Source organism: Protopterus annectens, chromosome 8.part1 (genome assembly GCF_019279795.1).
Source record: "Protopterus annectens isolate FY-2018-M chromosome 8.part1, PAN1.0, whole genome shotgun sequence".
NCBI classification, from domain to species: domain Eukaryota; kingdom Metazoa; phylum Chordata; order Ceratodontiformes; family Protopteridae; genus Protopterus; species Protopterus annectens.
The window spans coordinates 335,174,253-335,201,752 of record NC_056742.1 but is presented as its reverse complement, the minus strand read 5'-3'; the positions used below and the strand labels follow the sequence as shown (position 1 = coordinate 335,201,752).

Sequence of the window (27,500 nt, the reverse complement as noted above, 5' to 3'; positions counted from 1 at the left end):
GAAGTGCGAGTTAAGTCGAGTTGCTATGACAGGGGAGGTACGAACACAGGATGGTTGAGGGGAGGACTGAATTCCTGGGTTTAGGATTTTTTTGATAGTGTGCCAGAAGGTTTCTGGACTGGATTTGTGCTGATCTTGTGGCTTTGAATAGAACTGCTTTTATCTAAATTAACCTGCTTTTTTACAGTGTTGTACAGTGTTTTGAAATGCTGTAAATTAGTTGTTGTTTTTCTTTCGGCTTTTCCCGGTTAGGGGTCGCCACAGCAGAACTCCGGTCTGCTAATAATTGGCAGTCAATTTCTACGGTGCCGAGGTGCCAGCCCAACCTTCAACGAAGGCACGCCCATTCGCACATGTCTTTTGAATGCCACTCTACCACGGGCAGGACATGCAGACTCCACACCAAAGGCACTCCAGCCGAGAATCGAACGGGAGAACCTCTTGCTGTGAGGCGACAATGCTACCACTGCACCACCGTGGCTTAGAAATGCTGTAAATTAGTGAGAGTCTTATATTTTAGGTAAGTTGTCCAAGCCTCATCTCTTTTTCGCATGAGTGATCTGGTTTAGACAGAAAGCCAAGGAGTATAGCTGGTTTTGAGACTCTCCCTTCTGGTGGGAGGTAAACTGTCTAAAGTATTTATGAATATAGCATTAAATTGTTGAACTGCATCATCTAGTGTTAAGTATTTAAGGAAGAACCAACTGATGGGAGTTTACTAAACTTGTAAAAGCATGCTGGTCAAAGTTGGATAGGTTTCATACTAATATATGTATGTGTATATATATATATATATATATATATATATATATATATATATATATATATATATATATTTATTTCATGTATATGAATCAGATTCACAGACACACACACATGTTTATCATGCGAGTCAGATTGGTGTCTTCTAAATTGTCCTTGGGTATGTCTGCAAACATGTGTGATGCATAAGAAAGGCTTGGCCATCTGTTTCCATCCCTCATTGTCGTCTTGTGGATGAAGGTGGCTGTTCACGGGATCTGTATAGCAGCTTGCTGGGACTCCTAAGCATGGATGTGTACACACGTGTGTGTGTGTGGAGATGTATAATATCACACATTACTTCTTTTGTATGATTATCAAGCTTATGGCCTACTTGCCTTCAAGAAGCTTGATTACCATACTCTCCTGGTGATGTTTTCTGAGACAGATGCAAACTAGGAGCCATAATCAAAACTCCAAAAGATGTGGACATCCTACAAAAGGGCCTTGCTGAGACAGATGCCTTGTGTCAAAGCCATGGCCTCAAGCTCAATGCCAAAAAGTGCATTGTCATCCCTTTTGTTAAAACTCTGTACCCATGAACTACCACATAGGTGGTAGTCTACTTAACACTGAAAGTGTGATAAGAGACCTTGGGACACAGGTGGACAGTAGAATCTCCTTTGATAATCACATCACCACAGTAGTCAGGAAATCCTTCTACATGGCACACCTCATCACAAAAGGTTTCTCATCCAGGAAAAAAGAGGTCATTGTTCCCCTCTACTCATCACTCATTAGACCCATTATAGAGTACAATACCCTTTTGGTATGTGCCTCACAAGACATCTACAACAACTGGAAAGGCCACAGAAATACCTCACAAAGACGATTACCAGCCTCAAACAGATGCCCTATGCAGACCGTCTCAAAAAACTCCAGCTTTACTCTGTCGCATAGGCGATCTCTGCCTAACATACAAAGTTATGTCAAACCCAGAGCTGTTGGATATGCTCCACGTAAAGAAATCCCAATCCCTCCGAGTTACATGCTCTAGGGACCTAAACCTTGTCACCACAATAAACAGAACATGTTGGAGGGATAGATTCCTGTCTCAGAGACTTCCCATACTCTGGAACAAACTACATATCTATATCAAACAAAGCTCATTAGCACTCAAGTAAAATATTGATGATTGGATGGGAGATAGGAAATTCACCCCGGGGATCACTTCTGTGGCTCTGCTTGACAGGGGCACAGGAAAATAATTTTCTTGGTGGCAAAAACCAGGGTACTGTTTGGCAAGGCTTATATAGGCCTTAGGACCAATAGCCTAGTACCTACCTATGAACATATATGAGTATGAACGGGATGGCTTTAGGCATAGGCAAACTAAGCAGCCACCTAGGGTTCCACTCAAACTTTCCTACATTTTTTTATAATTAGGAAAAAAAGCTAGGGACATCACGCTTGTTGAAAACAGCCATGGATTTGTCATCTCATAAAAAAGCACTGTACACATTTATGGGCTTTCTGTTTGGTCTCAATCATAATCAAAACAACAAATCACAGAGTCAAAATGCTCTGTGATTCATCATCTAGACTGCAGTGGGTGGGGCTGCTCATAAACCCCAGAAACTTTGAAATTTTTTGGATAATAGCTGTGGTGACAAGTCAGTGACATACGTCTGTTGCTAGAGGAACAGTGAGTGTTTGCAAAAGAATACTGTGGTCAGGGTGCAGCTCACATAGAAATGTAGGCAACCGGCTATAATGGCCAATGATCTTTGTAGTAATAATCTGTGTGAACCAAGATGGAATACTTCATACTGTGGCTGGCTACATGAATGTTTGAAATGGAGTTGAACTAAATTGCTGTCACCATTATCATCCTTATATACTATGGTCTGTCATCTGGGGTGTATATAAAGTCCCTATAATTGTTGGCTGATAGAGACCATCTGTGAATGAAAGTCAGTGACCCTGACCTGCTGCACGTTATGCAATAACTATCCTTGCTTTGGAGGGCTAATATCTATTTGTGTGAAATAAGATTTTTTTACAACGTGTTTCTGTGAAACAGAGTTGCGATAAACTGCTTGGTTATTATAATTGTATTGCAGTCAGACATCTGAAGTGTACACAGTTAAAAGTGGATCTGTATGTTGTGTATGAGATCATGCAGTCATTATTCTGGCTTTAGCAGGATTAATGTGTATTTGCATGAAACAAGGAATTAATTTCTGTAGCTGCTGTTTTGTATGAAAGAAAGCTGAATACAATGCCATGTCTAATTTTTCATCAGTTAGACATCTGTGGTGTCCACAGTCAATGTGGCTATAACTGCTTGTATAGGGCTTTCTCTGGATGAAAGTTACTGCCCCTACTTTTGTTTGCTCATATTACACAGGCATTAATCTGTCGTTGCAGGGTCAGCATGCATTTTTGTGTGTTTGAAACAAATTTAAAATATTTTACAGTAGCCATTATTTTTTTCCTCAATCCTATATCTGAGCTCTGCATTGTCATGAAAGTGATTACATCTGCTGGGTATGCAGCTGTCTGTGGGATGACAATGGCTCTGCTGTTATGATTGCATCAAGCCCTCCCTGATCTGTCTTTGCAGGACTAGCGTGTATTCATTTGAAGCAAGTTGGACTGCTTTGATATGGCCATTTTTTAAATAGAAATTGGACATCTAAATTGTGTATGTACAAGTAGCTGTGACTGACTGGTACAGAGACCCCCCTGCACATAAAAATGCCTTAACCATGCTGTTACAATTAAACAGTTACTCTGTTAACTTGTTGAACAATGTGACACAATGTACTGTATTTGCTAATATTACTGCAAAATAACCATTGCTATGGCTAATGTATATGAACATGTGGGGGTTGTAGTGTATCCAAGTGTATGCACACCACAATTTCTTTCACTTTCCATCCCAGTTAACCATCAGCACTGTATATAATAAGCAGCTGTCTTTGGTCTGGACAGGTTATGTGTGAAAGCATCTTATTATTGGCACACTGGTACAACAAGTAGCATTCCCATCTCAAATTGTTTAGTTCTGTGGCTGATTTCTTAGCTGTGGTTCCCTCTGTGTAGAGTCGCTATGTTCTCCCTATAAATATTTGAGATTTATCCAGGTGCTCTCATTTAGTCCACAACTCAAAGACGTGCTATAAGTGAAATGGCATTTTTCAAAATTGTTGGCAAATGTGCTGTGCTTGTGCATATCCAGTGATATATGAGGCTTGGCACTGGCAGTATGTGTGTACATAATGTAAAAATGTGTGTGTTGAAAAATTAAGATGATTGATTTTTATTTCTGGTCACACACTATTGAGGGGAAGATGCACAGTTGCTGTCAGGCATATGTAGACAGCATGTCTTTTTTCTTTTTACCGCCATCTCCAACCCCCCCCCCCCACTTAATTCAGCTGACCCTGCTTGGAGATGTGCACAGAATACTGGCAAACTCAGAGTCCTTTTGGCTATCTGTAAAAAAAAAAAAAGGTTAACAAGTAATAATCTTTAAAAAAAAAAAATGCATCACATTACATCTTGACTCTTGGACCTTCTGAAGACCCAATGCCCCCCCCCCCCCCAGGTCCCATGGCTCTAATAGGGGCTTTTGACATGGGTTTAGTAGGGGAACTACATCCTCAACCCCTTGCCCACATAGTCTAGAACTACCTATGCAAAGAGATGTGCACAGAAGGACACTATAGCTTGATTTTAGAGATGGCTGAGGACAGCGTGGTAATTATTTCTTTAACTTTCCTTATAATCAGTCCTCGGAGATGTGCATTGAAAAATGATGTGGCTTGCTAGGGGCCAAGTACAATGTTGGAGCAACAACTTGAAATACATTACTGTAACCTTTATTTTTTCATGTGCATTAGGTCAGACATATATAGGCAACTGTGTTTTGGGTAGGGATAAAGAAATATTTTGTTAGTTTTGAACATTAAACCTTTGACACCACTTATTTCTTCCTTTTAAAAAAATGAAGTTCTTTCCTTACTCATGACTTTTTTGTTCTGGTCATCATTGGCTCAAAATGTTGGCCAAAGGCTCTAAATGCAGCTTAGAGTATCTAGAACGCTATTGCTTTTGCAGGACCCAAGACTTCCTGCATAATTCAGTTATTTCCTCCACATTTACTACAGGGCAGTCTTGGCCTGTCAAGGATTGTTAAAAGAATGGAGTGAAAAGCTGAAGAGTAAGAAAAAGTTTGAAAACTAAGAAACAAGCTAGTAGTAGTCTGGTGTGCAGAATCCAGGAAAGGAGGAAAAACAAGTGAGGGGCAGTCACGGGGCGGGGGGGGGGGGGTTGCAGGAGGATCTGGTGGGCAGTGGGAGGCTGCCATGAATTCATAGGATGTTACTAGGCTATTGACCTGAGGGTCTTTACACGCCTAGCCATTAAATCCCAGTGTAATTCTAGATGAGAGATATCATCTATGACCAAGGTTTTTCTAGCAAGGACTACCCATGTCCAGGAGAGAAGCCAGGGCAATCCCTGGGAGAAATTTACAGTTTCCCATCCAGTCAGCCAGGCTGCGCTTTAACAGGGTCATAGAAGTGCTCTGCTTGATATGAATTGGAAGCCTTTTCCAGTGGAGTGGTAACCTCAGAGATTTCTCTCTCTCTCTCCAGCAGGTCTTGTTTGTCACAGGCTAGACTGAAGTCCCTGGAACAGGCAACAGTAGTCTGATTTGACTTGTGGGTGTGCAGCATTTGCCATTAGATTTGGGTCATAGCCCTGTAAACCAGACATAAGTCACCTCTAAATGGTCTATACACTACTGAGTATAGTGACAGCGAATCCTGTCTGTCCATATAAGACAGGTGCTGGAGACCCTGAATTTTCTTAGTTAGAAATCTCTGAGGTCTCTCAAGTTGCTGCAGGTATCTGATACGGTACAAACCACACGGAGCATTATATTCAATAACCGGCCTGATGAGGGACAAGTACAGGGCAGTTGTAACCTCTTTTGCTCTTCAGCTGATGGCTTTGCTAAATCAGGTGAGCAACACAGAATGCCTTCTTCACCACAGTAGACACATGATGGTCAAAGTTGAGGTCATAGTCAATTTGTGTTCCCAGGTCTCTCACTACTGAATTGGTACTTAGGGTATTATTTATTTTATAATCAGCAGGGACACTGTTTTACTGAAGGGAATGATAATGATTTTTAGAATTTAGTTTAAGATCATGGCTTTGGCACCAGTCATTCATTTGTGTAAGCCCCTTCTGAAGTACACTAGCATCGCTATGGGACTCAATGATGGCACCTAATTTGCAGTCATCTGCAAACTTGGTTAACCATAACTCCTCTGTTTTGGCCTGGACTTCAGAGAAGTATATGACAAACAAGAGGGGGCCCAGCAATGACCCTTGTAGGACTCCACTGGTGACGGGTTTACTGCTATAGGTAAAATCCCCCACTTTGAGTGTTTTCAGTCTGTTAGCCAGTTTGCAAACCCACCTGACAACATAGGGGGTTGATATTCAACTGGTTTAGTTTGTCAATGCTGCCTGAATGTGAGAGAGCATCGAAGGCCTTGGCCAAGTCAAGATAGACTAGGGCAAAGCTGTTTACACAGCCTATGGCTCTGGTCACGTTCTCGAAGAAGTCCACCAGGTTTAGCAGGAATGACCTGCCCTTGACAAACCGAACTGGAATGAATCCAGGGTTTTAGAGGTCACCTATATCCTTATTTCTGAGGTCCATGATGATTTGTTCCATTGCCTAACAGATGTGGCTGATTAAACTTATGGGTCTGTAGCTACCCAGGTCTGTTGCTGAGCCACCCTTGTGGAGGGAGATAACAGTCAATGTTTTCCATTCAGTGGGGACAAAGCCAATACTTGAGCTGTGCTTGAGTAGAGTGCCTAATGGAGTTAGTTGGCTCTTATTTTATAACATTAAGAAGCCTGGAATGCCATCTGGTTCCATTGAGGCTGTGTTCTTAGCCTTGGAGAGAGCATTGATGAATTGCTCTTTGGAGATGCAGAGAGGAGATGATGAAGACATAGTTTGTGGTATTCTTGGGGGTTGGGGGGTGAAATTTTCACCAAACCTGTCTACTAACAGGTTTGCAATTTCTGCAGTTTCCGCAGGGACAGTGTGTGTGATGTCATTCACTACTGGTTCAACACATATCTGAGTCCTACTTTATCTAGGGCTTATTTTCATGTAAGGTAAGCCCTGTGTATAGCTTGATTGCGCACACGCTGACATGGATGTATGTGAGGTTATAGCAATCAAGCGTCTTGAAGGAATTGGGTCATAAGCTTGACAGTCTTACCTGTGAAGTAGAATATACAGCAACACATTCCCTCCAGTGAAACAACAACTTTGCATCATTGTATGGAAGCACAACTGTTATATTTGGTAACAACTATGCCTCCTTGACACTTATAACCCTTTATATACTGTTTGGCTTCTGGGATTAGGCATACAACTATGATTCTGCTCACTCAACACAGCTCTCAGATATTCCTGATTTTGCCTGATATTATTGCCTTGTCCCCTGTATTTTTTTTCTGGTAAATCACAGAGAACTACAGTCAGTTAATAATGCTAAACATTAAAGTTTCATACTTTTTTATTCTTCTGATGTCTCTCGATGCAAAACTTGAAGTGTTATTAGTCTTTGTTACGGTTTATTTTTTATCTTTGCCCCTGAGGCACTATTGTACTTGAAGGCCTCATCTTGCGTTTCGCACAGAAGTGGACGTGTCGCGAATGATTGACGACCAGGTCTGCATATGTAATGAGCCATGATTGACATGGCATTCAAACAATGCAAACAAATTGACTTTTTTGCTAAAAATAAAAGCACACTCTTGAATTTTAGTTGCTGGTTACATTTTTTGAAGTGTTTCTGATATAAAAATAGCTTTTTTGCTAAAATAAAAGCCCACTCTTTTTTAGAATTTTAGTTGGTTGCTATTTAGTCGACTAATAAAGGGAACTTAGAAAAAAAAGGACACTTGCCATTTTCATATCCCCCTCCCCGACAAGGACACACCTGCCCAAATAAGGGACTGCCCAGCCTAAAGGAAAACTGGTGGTAACCCTAGGTCAGGACAAGAATAAGAAGTGAGCTTATATACTTTATTTTGAACAAAAAAGTATCTCCTGATTAAATCATTAGCTAAAAAGTGGCCATGTAGTTTACAGTTTAATTTAAAAGAAAATATACTTTGCAGACAGCCAGATGCAGGAACAAAACGAAGTTTCTGAAATATGTCTTTTATTTAATAAATACGCATTTCTTTGTTTATATTAAAATAAGAAACAAACAATTGTTCTCGAAGACAGCACAAGACACGTACTAAAAGCCGGACAGTGTATTAGCATTCTTCGAGGGAATACATATTCATTAGTGCCCGATTAAGAAACAGCACGGGGGCGGGTTTTGGGCGGGACTTGCCACTACGCATCTGGTGAGGCCCTCAAATACAATATCGCCGTCCCTGATTCTTGTCCCATAGCATACCGTTCAAGTGTACAGATTTTTCGCCTCATATTTTGGTCCGTTTTTCATAAGATTGTGGTTTTTCTGGCAAATTAATTGTAAATCATTAAAGACTGAAGCTGCAAAATGACAGACGTTCTAGTTTCAGACTTCATATCTTTCAGAAAATTCATGCTAATGCAAAACCTGTTATTTTATCAACTTTCTAAGTTTCTATGAGCATTATTTAAAAAGTGTCCTTATTTTGGGGCCTTAGTCCCACTGTTATTTATGGCTTTGTCCCGATTTCTTGCTCTAAGAGATTGAGAGGGGTGTCCCTCAGATTTAGCATTATCCCTTCACAATGGATTAATTTAGTTACACCTGCTTAAGGGTGCATAAATTATTACAGAACTGAATTAAGCCAATACAATAATTCAGTATCGTTAAGCATCTGAAGGACCTACCTGGTCTAAAAAAATGTTCCTCTTAATAGCCCTCGGTCATAATTTTTAAAACAAGTGCTATTAATCAGAGGTTGAGACGGATGTCCGTTTTGCACGGTAAACCACTGAGTGTAAACCGCTGGCAATGCAACAACCAACGCTTCTGCAATTGGGTTACATAAAATATAATATTTATTTACTGTCGGTCGTTGCAAACATACCTCACTGAAAAGACGGATAGTAATGTCTTTGAAATTAACTTTTTTGTATCAAACAGAGGTCAGAAAATTTCGCCACAAAATAATTCTACCAACATTACTCCGTACAAAACACGTTAATACAAAACTATCTTTACTCTATCAATATCTTTACCTTAATAACAGTAAGAATGAAACCAGCCCTGGGCCGTTTTAGTTCTTGATTATTCAAAAAGATGTTAAAAGGTAATAAAGAACTCTGTTAAGCAAATAAGCAAACCGATAAAAATGTTTTTGTCGTTCCGTCACACCCCCCCGTTTCCGCGTGACAGACATTTCTTCCACTACTGTTTTCACCTCCCTCTGCTGGGAAATTGTCAAATACAGTTGCGACTGCGCGTTTTTGCTGATGTTCCACTTATTACTCTACACCCCCGGAATGTGTAAAGAAAGCGCATGCGTTATTATACTTGATGTTCGCAGTTAGTGTGAAGCTGTCTGTCATTCTAGTACGTCTGTAGAAGGGATTCAATTCAGTGGTATAAAGCTTCGTGGGGACTGGTAATCGCTGTAGTGTTAGGTGACAGGGTGCAAAGTCATAGCTGGTGTTGTATTGTTTTTGTTTTTTTTCGCTTGTTTTGAGAGTGAAAACAGGTAGACGGACGAGGCCGTATATGCGCTTAGGGGATCGCGCGGCGATGCCCTCGGACTTCATCTCCTTATTAAGCTCTGACCTCGACCTTGAGTCTCCCTCTTCGTTATATTCTCGTGGTAAGTAAGATTTATGGTGATGTGTACAGTTATTTGCAACTTTTCTTTTTATTTCTTTCTTTTTTTTTGTTGAAGGGGTGTTCTGTGTGTGTTTACAGTAGTCCGATGGACAGGCAGGGGGCGTGGCATGTGGGTATGTTAAATGGTGTTAATGTAAGGTTTTGAAGACGTTCGTCTTATTAAAGCAGATTTTTGGATTACTTTCCTTGTTCTTTGCAATTTGTCTGATAAGCGTGCACTGGGGTAGTAAGCAGTGACTATAAAAATATCTCGGCAACGAACTCTAGTAATTATAGCCATACATTATTAAGTCTGTCCACTGTGCTTGTTGGTATACAGAACTTGGGCACACTTGCTGGTTTTTCCATCATGCGGTGTTCTTCACCGTGATAAAATATATACAATATAGTAGTAGGGTTGCCACCTTTTCATACGGCTAAAGTGGGACATTTTCAGGACAAACATCAGATTTTACAGGCCGACACATACCCACGGTCAGTATAACGGATAGAACTTTTTTTTGCTTGCATACTAGCTTATTCTTGTAGCATTTTAGTTGCTTATAACATTTAGGTATTTTAAATGCAGAATAACTGTGTTATGCAACTATAGCATAAAATATATGACATAATTATGTCCTACAATCTCAGGACATTTGCCATTTTTAATATTTTTGTCAGGACACAACTGCCCAAAGAGGGACTGACCCTCGCAAAGTGGGACAGGTGGTAACTCTATATAGTAGGTCTGGACTGTTCAGTTGTGTACTTTACCAGGTTGGGCCGTAACTTGTAGAAGAGTGTGTTAATGAGAGAAAGGTATTATTTGTGCAGCCCAGATTGCAGTCCATTCTGAGCGAAAGGCATCACTACAGAAAATGCTTGTTACTGTACCAGCTGCTCACGGAATGTTTTACGGTAAAAGGCACCAATTCCAAACTACAACTGTCTTCTAAGGGCAAGATGTTTAAGGATACTTTTCACTGAAGCGCATTCATTTAAGCCTGGATAAATATGAGCTGCAGTTATAATCTGCCAGAACACTTCTTCCATTCCAAACTCAAACTTTGTTCTGTTGCTTGTTGGATATTAGTGGAAGTTTGAATAAAGTATGTGAACTATCAAGAATCATGTTATTTTTAGTTTCGACTTTCAGTGGTAGCGTGATTGTGTAGGGAAAGGCATTTGGTATAAATTATCACCATCTTTTTGTATATGGTAAAGGTATCGGTGCAGAACGGTTTTATACACCATTAAGGTTTCATGTGAAATTTGGCTTCAGTGAGCTTCCTGGATAGTTCTGGAAACGTTGATAATGCATATGCTCTCAGATGCAACACTGTCTTTTTTTTTATTTTTCTACACTAGTACGGGGTAGGAGAACTGACTGCACAGTTGACGCTGGATCTGGACCAGGTGGGTAAAACAAGCAGGTATTGCTTGACTCGCTAGAAGAGCAGTAGTTCCAGCTTATGCTGTATATGGCAAGCCCCAAGTTTGGCAGCTCTACAGTGAAGTAATCGCTCAGTTTTCTCCGTGACTTGGACTAGTACAATTGCCTTTTCCAGTTTCTTGGCGTTTGGTTTGCTTCATAGTGCCCAAGCAGCACAACCTTGTTTTGAGATTTGTTTGGCTTTTTTTTCAATTGTGTCTATTGTAATCTGCTTGTAATTCCTTTTAGTTAATGTGTTGTACCTTGTCTTTTTTGTGACTGCAGTTCATGTTGTCCTGCAGGAATACTGTTACTGATTTAAGATGTTTGTACACGGTAAAGGAGACCCTGAACCAAAACCCATTTCTGCTTATGACCCACTTGAGCAGTATGAGTGATCCCTTTTTAAAACATTCACAAATCTGTAGTTGATATTTGCATATAACTGTTTGTCTTTGCAAACTTCAGTGGAAGTGAAGCGGAGTTGATATTCTGGATTTGTTTAGTTAGAGAGTGAAACTAATTTCAGTATTCAAGTCCCTAACTTATTCCCAACCCTCTCCCACACACACTTTTAACTTAGGGTAGGGATGTTACAGGTTGTGTTAAATAATTTTTCAAAACTATTAGTCTTCAAATGTTTTAGTAATAAAACTGTCTTTGTGTTGAATAGTTCTTGCATTTATGGTTTCTTTTGATTTGTACTTGGCAAGCCAAGTATCCTATAATTAGGTGTGGGTGAATGTCAAATGTAGAACCTTGCTAAATGTGGGATACAAGAGTTTCAAAGTCAGGGAGACTGGTATACTTCTATGCAGATGACAAAGTTGTTCAGAAATGTAGGCATATTGTTAATGAATAAAAGAAAAACAGACACCACTTCCAAAATGGAGGCGTGGCCAAAATCTTTCATTGTGTCATGAGTTGGAGCACTGGTATGCAAATGATTTTAAGGGATAGTTGATGATCTATCTCTGGTCTTTATTGTGACCTTGCATTATAAGGGGTGAATATAAATAGGGAGCAGTGTGTTAGGGTGCATGACAAGGGGGGCATCATAAGCAGAAAAAAATAGGTGACTGCACGCTCAGATTTGTGATAATCTGAGCTGGTCTACTTTATTTTTGTAGAGAGAAAGATGAGTGGAAGCAGTCCAGAGAAAAGGATCAAATCTGAATAATTGGCGGGGGGGGGGTCTTTCTGCCCTGCATCTAATTAGGGTTTAGAAATGGATTTATGCTGCTTGAATGGGTGACAGTAGTTACATGGCTGACCTGAGCACTCTTATAACCCCACAAGGGTCTATGATTCCCTCTTCTTTGTGTGGATGCTTCCGCCTGGCTCTTTATTTTGAGAGCAAGTCACCAACTTGGTAATACCAGACATGTGTCCAGGGTCTGTATCCTCAGTGCCTCCAAACCTCCACTTGCATGGTGGCGAGCAGTCAAGCAAACTACCAGTACCCCCTATGGATGAGTTGGTGTCTGCCCCTGCTTGGCTCCACCAGTATTACAGCTGCAGTTTGAGTTTGGAATGGAAGAAGTGTTCTGGCAGATTAGAACTGCAGCTCAGATTTATCCAGGCTTAAATGAATATGCTTCAGTGAAAAGTATCCTTAAACATCTTGCCCTTAGAAGATAGTTGTTGTAGTTTGGAATTGGTGCCTTTTGGCAATTGACACACAATTGGGTGTCCGTGCTATTGGCTGAAAATAATATTGCTTGTTTATGGGATTTGTTTATATTAAAGTAGTTTATTTTATGGTTTTTAATTTTTGTTTGCCTATGATATATATATATATATATATATATATATATATATATATATATATATATATATACACACACACACACACATTTCTGTAAATTACACACCCATTTGGGTGTCCAATAAGTGTACATTGTTTGATTCAGTCTACTAGCTGATGGGTTTACAACAATATAGTCTGAATTTGAAATTAAGAAACAGTTTTTTATGACTTTAGTAGAATGCTGCTGATTTTATGTTGAAAACGCAATTATTTTGCGATAAAGTTGACTTGGTGGGCCGTATAATATGCCCACACTGAAGTATGGCTGTTTGGACTCTTTAAGGGTTTTTTTAAGCTTATTGAACTTTTAATTGAATAATTGTTGTAGCACTGTGTTTTTATAAAAGGGTACTTAATTAGTTTAGCTTGTGCTCCTTTCTGAAGGAGAGGCATTGACCTACTCCGAAAGTGCTAAAATAAAATTTTTTATTGTTGTGACTGCTCGCTTTCTGTTTCGCCTTTGTGGTTTTCAAAAGTTTTTTCTCGTTTCTTGGTTGTTTTTGCAGTTTGAGTTTGGGCCATAATTAAGGTTTTATTCCTTTCTGACACAAAGCCAAGTAAAATGGAATCTGTTTTAAGCTTACGTTGATCCTTTTCAAGTTCCACTAAGTATGATAGTATAGAGTAATAAATGAGTACAAATAAAGTCGTATGAATGTCATTGGCTCCAAGCAAAGTAGACCAGTGTTTTTTTTTTTTTTTTTTTTTTTATCACAAATGACTTTTTCCTTCATTGAATATTACTGCTTTCCCTGGAAAATCTGCTTAATTTTGTTGCAAAAACAAATGCAGAGACCACTGGAACTGACACTTCCGCTTGCCTTTTCATTAATGAAAAAAAAAAAAAACACACAATGTTGCCATTAGTTAAAGGCCAGTGAAGTGGTGTTAAGAATAGGCTTTAGCTGGGCAGAAAACATAAGCAGCTGCAGTATGAATTATGTTTCTCGTGTATACTTGCTTTTACTGGGCCAACCTTTAAACTTTATGCATGTTTTGTAGTAGCGGTCCTTTAATCAAAATAAAGGATAGTCAGTAAATATTTCTGAGGTAGTCCATATTTCTTCCTGGAAGATTTAAGTGGACACTTGCCACTTTGGGTTTTTAAACAAAGAAAAAAATTGTGAAACTCTTATGACTGCTTTTTCTAGTCTCAGGATATTGTGGCGACTCTACCACCATACGTCTAAGTGAACAAAGTAAATGTAATTCAGAGAGGTACCATTGTATAAAAGGAACTGTGCTGCCTCTGTTGACCTGATGATCTGGTCAGGAACATATTTCAAGACTTTTTTTTTTTAATTAAAAAAAAAGTTACAGATGGTAAATTAATGCTGCTGATTAATGCTGCTGTCTTCCAGAAGTATGTCTTCTTGGAGTGGTTATTGCTAAAATGGAAGCAGTTTTTTTAATGGATATTTGCTGGATGAGTAAGTTGCCTGTTCCTTTAAAATACACTCCTACAGGAATTTCAGTGTTCACTAGGTCTATTTATTTTCATGCTTGCCACTTGTTTCCCAAGTCCTGTGTTGATTTATATTAAAATGCACTTCTAAAATAAACAAAATAAAACCTAATATGACTTGCTAACATTGAATAAGGGGAATTGTACTGCTTCTGTTTACAGGGTCTAAAAATACATACAGCTATGAAATCCGTATTGTTTTGCTATACTTGGGCAGTCTGTATTCTACATGTGTACTCTGCTTGCTGATAAAAGCTTAGCAGTGGTGAGCCTGGTCTTAATATAACCAGATGTAGAATGGTAATATGCCACTATTGAAGATATGAAAGGCAGCAGAACTGGGTCAGGCTGGACTTTAGCTGGGCAGAAATCATTAACTGTTCCATCAAAGATCCTATATGTGATATAACATTTGAATTTATTTTACAGGTCTAAGGCTTCTCATTAGTAGTTGGTGTAGTAGTATGTTTTTTTTTTTTTATCATAATTACTAATACTAAAAAATGAAAATCTTTGCTGCTTTACTAACAGAACACAGAGGTTGTGTGGTAACTTTAAGACAGCACAGGTTTTTAACAGCAACTCGTCCTGGATTCATTCAGCTGTAGAAGATGTTAACGTTGGATACAATATTTTAATGCTCTTACTGTATCTAACATCAGAAACTTAAGTACTAGTGACAGACATGTTGGTCCAAAAACTCACTGTAAAAACCTGTGAGAGTCTAACATAGGGTATTGCATCATTTCTTTATTCCAGTGTTTTCAGTACTGAGTAAATACTTCCAAAGTCATCTAAATAGTGTCTTGGTGCAATTAATGGCAAACTGCAGGCATTGCTTTAATGGAGGCCTTTTAAATGGCTCGTGTATCTTATGGCTTTTTTGTTTGCTGACACTTTATAAAGTTCAGCAGGAAAAAAAAACACCTGTGCTGATTGATGTAAGGCAGCCGTAGACAGACGTTTAAACCTGTCAAAATGGTCGTTTTGGAGTTTATGGAAACAGTTATCCCCAGGTCTACATTGTAACTAATTCAGTGTTGAGGACTAAATCTTTTCCATGCAAGTTGGAGTAAATGAGCAGTAAACTGCATATAGGGCTGGAGAGATGTACGTTTTAGGAGATCATTAAGCCATACTGCTCACTCTTTGCAAAGTAAATCTATTGAGTTGCTCATTTGCTTTTCTGTGCAGCTTTGATGCACATTAATGTAGGTCTTTACCAGATATGCTGAATTTTTTCATGCTTTTTTTCATAATATATTTTAAAATGTAAGAAGCATGTTAATGTGTCAAGACGAGCAAATACCAAAACCAACATCAAATCCCTTCACTTAATGAGATGTTCTTGTGAAGAAATCTTGCTTCCCCCTCCTGTGCCTGCACACACTGCTTTGAAGAGAAAATATGTACACACATACCCATACATACATGTGTGGGTGTATGTGTTATTTTTTTTTTAATTAAAAAATTAAATGTTTACTTCCTCTTCATTAAATGGAGCCCCCTCCCCCTGCATCTCCGTATTCTGTCTCGCAGGCCACTGCATGTTGAAATAATTTACTCTTTGTTTGCAGTGATCTTGGTACTTTTGCAGCTTTTGTATGGGAGATTGAAGATGGCTTGTGGTAGTTTGTATTTGGCAAAGTCAGACTGCTTTTATTGAGGAAAGTGTGGAAAAGGACTAGAAGCTGTGCATTGAAGCTCACTCAAGCAAAGGTGAAAGATTTTAGGCAGTATGAGGAAATTATTTCCTATAGTTTCCTAAAACCTTCTGATTGCATGGACAAACAGAAGGTGCAAGAAAACAGAAAAGCATTGGAACACTTGTGCTTACTGCACTGCATTTGCATCATAAGTTAAAGGTAAAAATAAACTAGTTGGACCACTAGGCAGGTGCTTGCGACAAAATTCATTAGGTGCATATCACACAGGAAAGTTGATGCTGACAGTGTGCGCGACTGTTTTTGAAATTAGGCGAGAGATCGGTCTATGGAGCCAATGTATTTATCAAGAGTTTTTATAGTTGCATTTTCTTCTTCATGTATTATGCATCTTTATTTCTGGTTTCACAGAACTGTTTAACCCCCCCCCCCCCACTTGCTTTTTTTTTTTTTTTTTTTTTTTTTTACTATAACTACATTCCTATTATTCTGTTTGCATTTGACCCATAATTAAGTAAAACAAATTCTGTTCCATCTTTCCAAAATAATACACAACGTATTCATATCTATCTCATCTATGTTGGCGTTTTTTTTCTGAGTAGTGTCCAAACAATTCATATTCATGTTTTTTGCCATGTAAAATATTTTTGTAACTTTCATAAGTTTTTTCATTTGATATTATAAGTATATGTGCATCTAATTCTCTCTAGTGTGATATGCATTGCATAATCTTTCCAGTTTTGCTTTATATGTTGTTGCAGCACCCTTCACTTGTAATTTTATCTAACAAATCTCCTCAAAAATCATGGCATGTTACTCTTACAACTGCCATAAAGAGTACAATAATAAAATGAAAGTTTTCAGTGAAAATGTAACTGTTCTACACAGTGCAGTGTCCTTATGTTTTGTACTTTTTCTCCTCTTCCCCATATCTTTCATATCTAATTTCCACAAGTGTCTTGTTTTGATGTTCCTTATCCATTTAAACCTTTTCATTTTCTCCCAGAATTTGTCATTGCACCACAATACCTGCACTAAAATTCCATTTTCCTATTTTATATGTAAATGTAACCATGCTAAAGTCACTATTGGTTTAATCAGTCCCAAACCACCCTTTTGACGTTCAGCATACCCTGCCTTTTATTGTCTTTAGTCTTGATGCCTATATTACTGAAAACGCAAACATGTACACACTGCTTGTGTACCCTAACTTTCCTAATGCCACTGAATTTAGTGCATACTGTCTTGAACGACGGCTTAAACTTTATTTCACAACCCTTTAATTTCTTACAAAATCCATAATCATCATCTTTCCACACTTCACTTGTTACCATGATTTCGGATGAAAAAAACCCCGTCATTTTCCTATTTTATTTTTCTCTGTTTAAAGTTAGTCCAACTATCCTTGGCAGTCACACTATCTGATTTGCTTATATTATCCACCCCTTTCCCCACCAGCATTATATATTATGCATAAGAAAGTAAAGATATTGTTACTTTATCCCTAAAACATTTTTCTTTTCATCAGATTCAACCCTTTTTTTATTGCTATTCTTTACTTTAATGAAAACAGTGAACTATTCATAGTGCATTCATGACTGATCCCTTTGTCATAATTTCTTCACTGTGCTTGAAGTAATATTGTTACCCAACTGTTTTCACAAGTATTTATAATAGAGGAAAATCCTTTCCTTGTATTCCAGGAGATCATTCTCTATAACCCAATATTTCCATCGTCAAATGCTTTTGTTCAAACCCCCCCCCCAGCCTTATCAACTCCTTCAGTGCCATTTATTTCATCAATCATTTCTTAAAGGTAGAATATGTTGGTATTAAAGTTATATATATTTTTCTATCAAAAGTATTTCAAGTCTTTTTCAGACCCTTTTGAAATGTACTCATTATAATCTTATAATCAGTATTAGTTAAAGTAATAGGTCTCAGTTTCTTTAAATCTTGTTTGTGTCTCCTTTCTTTCCCTATAACCGTTATTACCCCATTACATGTTTGCTAGTTAACAGTTCCTGCTTCCTTTCACCATTTCATGATGCTAACCAACAATTGTTTTTGCTCTTCAGTTGCTTTCTCATAAAACTTGTAATTCACTCCAACCAACCTGGGAGCTAACTGCTTATTACCATTGTTATAACAGTGTTTAATTTCTACCCGCGGTGGTGGTACTGCGGTAGCGTTGTCGCCTCACAGTAAGACGCTGTCCGGTTCGATTCTCAGCTAGAGCGTCTTCTGCGTGAAGACGCGTACCTTCGTTGAAGGTTGTGCATCAGGGCTGGTAACTCTGCACGTAAAAATCAACTACCAATCATTAGCGGACTGGAGTAACGCTGTGGCGACCCCTAACCGGGAAAAAGCCGAAAGAGACCACAACAACAGTGTTTAATTTCTCTGTTCAGCATATCCGGTGATTTTACATTTCTTTTACATATTGGTCATATTGTACTACCCATGTATCACCTGTGTGAATTCTCTTACCCAACCATTTTCATAATTTCCCCTTGATCGTGTTTCTCTTGTTCTAAAATGCCCTCTAATACCCTTATTATTTCTTAGTCTTAATCTTTGCCAAAATTGGGAGATGATGCTGTCCTTTTCCTTTTAACAGATACTTAATTCTGTATCTTTACTTTGTATACTTTTCATTCATGATACAGATGTTTATATTCCACATTTTAATGCTTTATAAATCTGTTTCGCCAGAATGTATTACTACTTATTCTGCCTTGTATAGATCCCTTAATTTCTGCATTTTTTTAAACTTAATACCATTCTGTTCAATATTTATGCAGAAGGCCTCCTCATAAGGTGATCCACCCATGACTAAACGTTTTTAAACAAAAAAGGTAATCTATTTTCCTGCTGGTTGAATACATTTCCTTTTTCTTTCTCCAGAGTATTCACCTATATTAACAATGATTTGTAAAGCTAATTATTGTAGACCTACCATCGTCCTCTTGTATATCTTCTGACATTGTGTAATCTGTTTCTATCCTTGATACCGTAAAATGTATGCATTTTTTTCTTTGCCTAGTTGTAATTGTGCACACATGCTTCAGCAGTTCATATGCCTTTCTCGCATTCTGTAGAAGACTATTCCTTTTCCTAAGATTACAGTTGGTCGCTTACGATTTATGCACATATTTACTATAATAGAAAGCTTAATACCCTCAAACATTTTTCTTCATTGATGTGCAAACATAAATCCCAGTAATTCTTAATACTTTACAGTTTCGGTCTTTAGAAAAGCAGCTTGTAGATGTAGTAATTATGAGAGGTCTGGACGATGTCCGGCGTGATCTTTTCTGTGGAACTGACAGATACATTATAATTCATGACGTTTGAAACTGTGGGAATTGAGTGGTTTTGCAAGCAGTTGCCTCCATAGATGCCATAGTACTTAACTGCAATAATTATAACTGTGTGGAATTTAGTTTATTTTGTTAAGGTAGACCCTGTACTTAAAGATCATGTCTCAAGGGGCAAAAAAACCTTAGTGTTTTGCATAAAAAGTTTGTGCGCACACAGATCCACACAAACTGTTTTTTTATGAAAAATCGAAGGTCGTTTAAATCAAGTTTACAAAAAATATACTTTAGATTTCCCCGTTCTGAAGCAAATTCTAAACTTACACAGCTGTGTTTATGGCATTACTATTAGTGGACTGGAAGAAGGTGGTTACGTCCCTTTATGTTCCAGCAGTAATTGCGCTGGATTAGGGTGGGTATGTAATTGTGTATCAAGTTATGTATTTGCCAAACTTTTAAATTAACAGTCTGGCAAAAAAACCCAAAAAACTAATCTGTAGCTTTTTTTGCCAAACTGCTAATTTAACAGATTGGCAGTTACATAACCTAATTCACAATTACTTACCTACGCTAATGTACCATAGTTAGGCCTTGAGCTCAGTGATGTAACAACCTTCTTCCCGCCCAGTGATGTTAATGCCATAAACACAGCTGTGTAAAAATTGTTTCCGAACATGGAAGTCTAAAGTAACTTTATTTGTAAACTGGAGTGAAACCAACTTTGGTTTCAGCATAGTGTTTGCATGCATAAAGATATATGCAAGCACTTTTTGAGCAAAAACCAAAGGTTATTTTGCCCCTTTAGACATCTTTTTTAAGTAAAAAATAACATTTTACTGAAGATACATATGGGAGGGGAATGGACTAGTGTATGTTCTTATTCTGTCTGAGTAAGTGGGACATAGACTGTAATGTGCATTATGTAGCTTAATATGACCCACAAGGACAGCTATACTAGTACTCGCCTATGCACCTTTTAGCAAAGTTAATCTTGAGTTTAGAGTAGGTAATATTTGTGGATTCAACCTTTGATTTGGAGCAGCTGCTTGAATTTAGAGCTATAATTTTAATTTTTGGAATGTGTGCACAACTGAATGCATTTGCTGTGAACAAGAGAATGGGGAGTTGAAAAGCTACTCAGTTTTAGTGTAGTCTGGGAAGATGTGACAAAAGTCTGAAGGTGAGATAAAAAGCAGCAACCGCATGCAAGATTAGCTTGCCAATTATTTGTGTTTATAAGCTACAAGATGGAAAAATATGCTCAGAAGCACTGTCTTAAGTAATATGCAAGAGTATCAGCTTTTTTTCAGAATGGTTGACTTGTCTACATTAACTTCGAATGTAAATGATCTAAAAGTTTAGTAGACAAAAGCTGAGGAATGCTGAATTATATTAAAAAGTGTAACATGCAAATAGTGTTATGCAAGAGTTAACTGGGTAGCAATGAGCACGTGAATCTGCAAACAAAAGTCTGTCACGGGACAATACTCCCCTTTTTTCTTGATCTGTTGTAATACTGATTGTGAGGGGACCTCAGTAGTAATAGAACGGGGGGAGTAAAGGTAGAGTTGTATCAGCAAGGGTTATTGCCAGGAGATGAGGATTACGCTGGCATGTGTCTATATTCCTTCTAAAACTACTTTTATGAAGTCTTAAGAGAATTCTGGGAGAGAAGCTTTCAGTAGAGAATATTCATGGGTGTGGACTGGATATTTATTTGTATTAGTGAGGATGTAAGCTATGGTTCTAGAATGGAAAATGAGCCAAGATTCTGAAGAAAAATGAGAATCTCTGGTTTGGAATAGGTCAATTCATTAGCATAACATAGCATGTCTAGCAGGGGCACAGAAGAGATCCCAGGGGTGAACTTATGATCTCCCATCCATTCGTCATGATTTCTCTTGAAGAGGGTCAGTGAGGGGCTGTGCCTAACATGGACTGGGATTCTGTTCCAGAGTGATGGCAGCCTCTGGGATATGAATCTGTCCCTCCAGCATGTCCTATTTATTTCTGTGCTGAGGTTTAAGTCCCTGGAGCATGTAGCTCTAAGGGATTTGGATTTCCTGAGGTGGAGCATGTCCTTTAATTCTGGGTTGAACGTGGCTTTATACGTCAGGCGGTAAGCAACTGAGTAGAGCTGGAGTTTCTTTAGCCGAATTGCATAGGGCATCTGTTTGAGTCCCTTGATCCTCTTGGTGAGGTACTTTTGGGGCCTCTCCAGTTGCTGCAGGTGTCTGATAAGGTACATCCCAAATGGGGCATTGTATTCAGTTGTGGGCCTGATGAGTAGAGGGGCACAATGACCTCTCTTGTTCTAGATGTGAACCCTTTCGTGATAAGGTGGGCTATATAGAAGGTCTTTCTAACCACTCTGGCAACGTGATTGTCAAAAGAGAGGTTTCTATCTACTTGGGTCCCCAAATCCCTAATTACTTCTTCCATACTTAATGGATTACCACCTATGTGGTAATTTGTGGGCACTTTGTTTTTCCTGAAGGGGATGACTAAGCACTTTTTGGCATTTAGCTTAAGGCCATGGCTCTGGCACCATTTATCCGTCTCTGTGAGACCCTTTTGGAGGATGCTTGTGTCAGCTGGAGAGTCGATTATGGAGCCCAGCTTGCAGTCATCTGCGAACCTGGTCAGCCATAGTCCTCCCGTATTAGCCTGTACCTCAGAGAAGTATATACCAAACAAGAGAGGTCCCAGGACTGAGCCTTGTGGGACACCACTTGTAACTGGTTTGGAGTCTGACATGGCGCCTGCAATACTGACCATGTGGGTTCTATCCCTGAGCCAGTTTGCAACCCATCTTGTGACATAGGGGTTGATATTTAAGCTGGTGAGCTTATTTATGATGCCCGAGTGGGGTATTGTGTCAAAGGATTTTGCGAGGTCCAGGTAGGCTGTGTGAACTACCTTCCCTTCATCTATGGCCTTGGGTAACTAAGCCGAATTGGGTGGGATCCAGTGTCTGGAGGTTACAAATGTTCTTGTTTGAGTTCCATGATGATGTGCTCCATAGCTTTACAGACCAGACTAGTCAGGCTTATAGGGCGTTAGTTTCCTGGGTCCGTTGTGGCACCACCTTTGTGGAGCGGGACCAATGTTGCTGTACGCCATTCCTTGGGTAAATATCCTGTAGCAAGGCTGAGATTGAACAGTGACTTTATGTGAGGGTTTAGTTCTTCTTGGTGCTTGTGTAAGACGCAGCCCGGGACACCGTCTGGTCCCATTGATGCTGTGTTTTTTGCTTTGGAGAGGGCAGCTCTCACCTGTGATTTGTGATGTCAGGGAGGCTACATTGGGATAGACATTTGGTCTTTTGGGGGGGGGGAAGGGGGGGGAGTTTGCACTGAACCTGTCTGCCAGGATGTTGGCAATGTCTGTGGGATCAGTGTATTTTTTGTCATTTTGTACCAACTCGGAGCATGTCTGGGAGTTGCCCCCCAGATTACTGACATAACTAAAGAAGGCCTTGTGATTATCTTTAGTGTCTTGTGGAATTTTTCTTTCGAAGCTGGCCTTAGATAATTTTATGAGGGATAGTAGTTTTGTGCTAGTACTAATCAGAGATGCCCTCCCTTTTTGGGATTTTGCTCTATCATGTAGAAGCTTCCTCCTTCTGTTGTATAGCCTATTTATGGCCGGGGTCCACCAGGCTGGTCTCCTGCCTTTGGAGGAGTGAGTCTTGGTTTTATTTGGGATAGCACGATCCATGCATTCCTGTAGGTGTTCATAAAATGCATTTGTAAAGGATTCTGCTGTTTGGGCAGTATTTTCCACTGGCCCGGTGGCTTTGAAGGATTCCACCTCGGTTTTGAGAAGTGTGAAATTTGCTTTTGAGAAATTTTTCACCATGATTTCCTTGGCTGAGGGTGGGGATGGGATATGGATGTCCAGTGAGATTAATTTATGGTCTGATCTTACCAATGCGGGACATACCTCTGGTGTGGAACATAGAGTCCCCATGTTGGTGATGACCAGGTCCAATATGTTATCCCCTCTTGTGGGAGTGGTGACCAGTTGTTCCATAGCATTTGAGTTTATAAATTCTAGGAACCATTGGGCAAGGGTGTTGGGGCTTGAGTAGTTTTCCCAGTCGGTTTGGGTAGTTGAAGTCGCCCAGTATTATTGTGTTTGGAGAGACCGTCATATTCTCCAGTGTTCTCAGGAAGGCCAAGTGGGGTTCCTGAGTTTGGGAGGGTGGTCTATAGCAGGCTACAAACTGAAAGGCAGTTTTGCCCACTGTTAACTGTACATGGATGGTCTCAGATGCTTCGTGTAGTGCCACTAACCTAGAGGTATGGGTATCTTTGAATATGGATACTCCCCCTCCTTTTGTGGTTCGGTCCGAGTTTTGGGGCTGAAAAGAATGGTATGAGGTATAACCTGGTAGTGCTGGGGTGCTCTTTGGGGCCTTGAACCAGGTCTCTGTTACTGCACAGGTATCGATATTCTACATACTGAGGAGAGCATCGAGTGCGTGCAACTTAAGGTTTAGACTTCTGGCGTTGAGCAGCATTACCCTTAGTTTTATTTTCTTGTGTTGTCTATGGAGGTGGGTTTGTCTTTTGAGCCTTGCCTAAAAAAGGCACTATGGGGGTGGCAAGAGCCTTGGCCAGTATTCGAAAGCCCAGGGGTGTGACAGATGCAAGCCATCCCTAGCGAAGCAAAGTGGCTTGTCAAGCATGTCATTCCAGGCTGACAAGACACTGAATCCCCGTAGAATGACACCAATACTTTAGCTAACTGTTAAAATTTATAATTTTGTCTTTATACTGTGGCATCATTCTTGGTGAGGGCAAGATACTACTCAAGGTCAGGGTCATACCGGTCTGGGCTTACATGATCACAGAGCTCCTCTGTCTCTTTTCATGTAGTCCAGGGAGGTACGTCTCTGGTCATTCACACCAATATGGACAATGACGGAGTCATATTTGTACTTGCTTTGGAGTGACCTGAGTGCTTGCGTTATGTGGCGGATCCTGGCACCCGACAGGCAGCTTACAGTGACCTTCTCCTTGTTCAGTCTGGTGAGTGGGACGTCAGTGTGTCTGACAATAGAGTCGCCTATTACATGTGTGTTAGGTGAGTTGTTTAGCCTTAAGGGCTGTGGCTGTGTGGCACACTGACTTTGTGAAATATGTGATACGTGGGTATTGTTGCGGGGTAGCGGTTGCTTGGATGTCTGCTTTGGAGGTCTCTGCTGCTTTGGCAGAGTTTGATTTAGAGCCTCCGAGTATGTTTTTGTGTGTGTTTATATGTTTGGTTTGCTGATGTGATAGGTCTATGTGAGACTGGAATAGTGGTGTGTGTGGTTACCTTCTCCTCCTGACTGACTGTGCCAGTGCTGGGTTGAGAGAGCTCAGCTTCCAGTTTGGCTATATAGTTGCATCTCTCACATATATTTGAGTTTGATGGGAGGAGGAGAGGGTGGTCTGTGTACATAAGGCAGTTGTAACATTGCCTCAAGATACCCAGATTCACCAGCTGGACTGGAGAGTAAACCCGAAACTGATTATTGGACATGCCAGCACAGTATAAGGAACAGTTTTTTGACTGATCAGAAAGGACCAATAGGGAGCCGAGTACTTATAAGGAGTATAAGAGGGTGTAGTGCTTTAGTTAGTGTTTACTTATAAGATTACTTATAAGATCAAGTGCAGGGCTTTAGAATGAAAATAGAGTGCTTACTTTGAGATTTAGAACAGTTCTAAGGGAAAAAGTGAAGAGCAGACTTTGTGGAGCAGGGAATAGTTTAAACCTGTTTAAGCGGCGTTGCCCGATGCTGCGCTCTGCGCAAAAGCGGGTTTTAAGGCAGGGAACTTGAAAGAGCTGGGAATTAGTCCAAAACATTTCTAGGCAGTAATGACTACTACAGGGGCAGGCAGGCTGTTCAGTGTTAATCACTGCCACTGATGAACACGAAGACTTCCCTTTAGCCCAGGCAAGCACTGGCCTCCGAGAAACTTACAAACCGTTCAGAACAGCAAATTTCAGAACAGTGCAATAAATAACCCCACACTTGAGTGCTAGGCCAGAGTCAGGTAAAATGCAATTTTAAAAACAAAAACAATTTAAATTAAGTGCAACACAGGAAATGCAGTAAACAGGCTCTAGATGTGTTCTAAATAGTGTTTCTAATACAGATATCGAATTTAGCAAGCTGGAAAATGCCGAAAAGTAGGCGGCAAAGCAGAAATTTTAAACAAAAAGTCAGAAGAAAATACTTAATCTCAAAAGTGGCTCCTTTCTTCTATCAGCATTTTCTCCCCTTGGTAGGTGCTTCAGCAACAACTATCAAGCCTGAAAATATATGTATTTATGTATGTGTGTATGTGTGTGTGTGTATATGTATGTTTCAAATCATCCTCTGACCTCCCCTGTCCTAGTCGTGCCTTTGGTTGCTGGCTCCGTTCTTGTCTTGTGGTCAATACGTGCAATACCCCAGGCATCCTACCTGTGCTACATAGCACCTTGGTTCCCTACCAGCAAGAACTATCTCAGACATCGTGCGGTGCATTTGGAAAACTGTCCTGCCTCCCCACAAGAACTAAACCATCTAACTTGTGTATGTACCATACTGCATAGTCTTTTTGTGCCACTGGTTGATGTTTTTGACCCAGCGTGTGCTAGCCAGCAGCCCAGCACCGACCCAGTCTCCTGTTGCTCCATAGACTCCATCCTTTCCCCCCCTATGCTTCCCCAAATGTCTGCAAATTACCCACTTTGGTCAGCAGATGGCAGCATCTACCCACTAACTGACTTACATTTCATTCTTACTAAGCTCTGAACTTTCTGACTAAACCTCCAGCTGCCTATCCTACCTCTGTCCCCTTATAAATTCTATGTCTGCATTCCACTCTTAGACTCAGTGCCCTTCTCCTATCCTCTGTGGCTACTTACCTTGTGTTTCTACTCCTGCCCTCCCTGATTGTTTTTCATAGCTCACTCATGTCTTGGTCTTCCTTTCTTAGCTCTTCCCGCTCAGTTCGCCCTATGGGCCCACTCCGCTCCCCTACCCTGCCCCCTATTCCCACCCACCCCCACTACCTCTAGATTTATAACCCACTAACCACACCCTACTTAGCTCTTGTCCCACCCCTCACCCTCCCAGCTCCTCCCCAAACAACTCAAAACATATACCAAAACCCTTTTACACCTGCACCATACACTCCACTCTTATCAAGCCCTCCTCCCAACTAAAACCCTAAATTACAAATATGCTAGCAAAAGCATCCTCACTTATAACCCATCTACTACTACTTCTTGTTCTATCCTATCTAACCTACCTTACCAAACCCTTCAATATTATTAGTTCACCCCACTTTCACACTACTAGTTCAATCCCTAAACAAAACCAATACTTTTCAACATTCATCAGCCCCCATCTTTACTTCTACAACCCCTCCCTTCTCTTCCCATTCAGACTCTTCCCCATCCACAAATATATTACTCTAATCCTAACTAGCACCACTTACACCAAATCTACAACCCACAAACTTTACACAAAACAATCCAATGGCATTTATTTCCAACTTCACCATATAATCAGCACCCTTCTTTCCGGTGACATTCACCCCAACCCAGGTCCCTCTCCCATCAACTCCTCATATACACCATCTTACACCCCTCCATCTGTAAAAACCCTCTTCTTCTCAGCATTAAACGCTCAAAGTGTATGCAACAGAATCCCCAACCTTCATGCCTGGCTTCTCCATAATCATCCCGACATATTCTCTAGCTCTAAAACATGGCTAAAATCCTCCATAAAAGACTGAAATAGCTCCCCCCAACTGTAATATCATCAAGAAAGATAGAACCCACAAAAAAGGAGGTGGAGTTGCTCTACTCTATTCCTCTTCCCTTTCAGTTGCATCATATTCTAAGTCAATTCCCCAATTTGCCAATGCCAAATTACTTTTAGCCTTACTTCACCTAAACAAGCATAAAACCATATGCATAGCCACCCTCTATATCCCTCCTGGTGACAACGTACCTATTCTCAAAGACATACTCTCTTGGCTCTCCTCCAATATTACAAATGAGACTTATGTCCTAGGTGACGTTAACATTAACTGTCCCTCTGTCCAATCCCCCACAAAATCCCTAAATATAAACCTCTATAACTTCCAACAGCTCATCAACTCATTAACCAGACCATCAAAAGACCATTC

At 39.9% G+C, this 27,500-nt stretch overlaps 1 protein-coding gene across 4 annotated transcripts in view; it reads left to right on the top strand.

Annotated features, from left to right (window-relative positions):
* Positions 1-27,500, top strand: part of NFAT5 (nuclear factor of activated T cells 5) — a 1,437,387-nt gene that overhangs the window by 181,747 nt on the left and 1,228,140 nt on the right. For 3 of the 4 annotated variants that reach the window (XM_044081907.1, XM_044081910.1, XM_044081908.1), the window contains exon 1: positions 9,325-9,630. The exons of the other annotated variant lie outside the window; for it this stretch is intronic. In XM_044081907.1, the coding sequence (XP_043937842.1) occupies positions 9,534-9,630 (97 nt within the window). In that variant the 5' untranslated portion in view covers positions 9,325-9,533. Of the gene's footprint in view, positions 1-9,324; positions 9,631-27,500 lie in introns of those variants that run through there. 4 annotated transcript variants of the gene reach the window in all.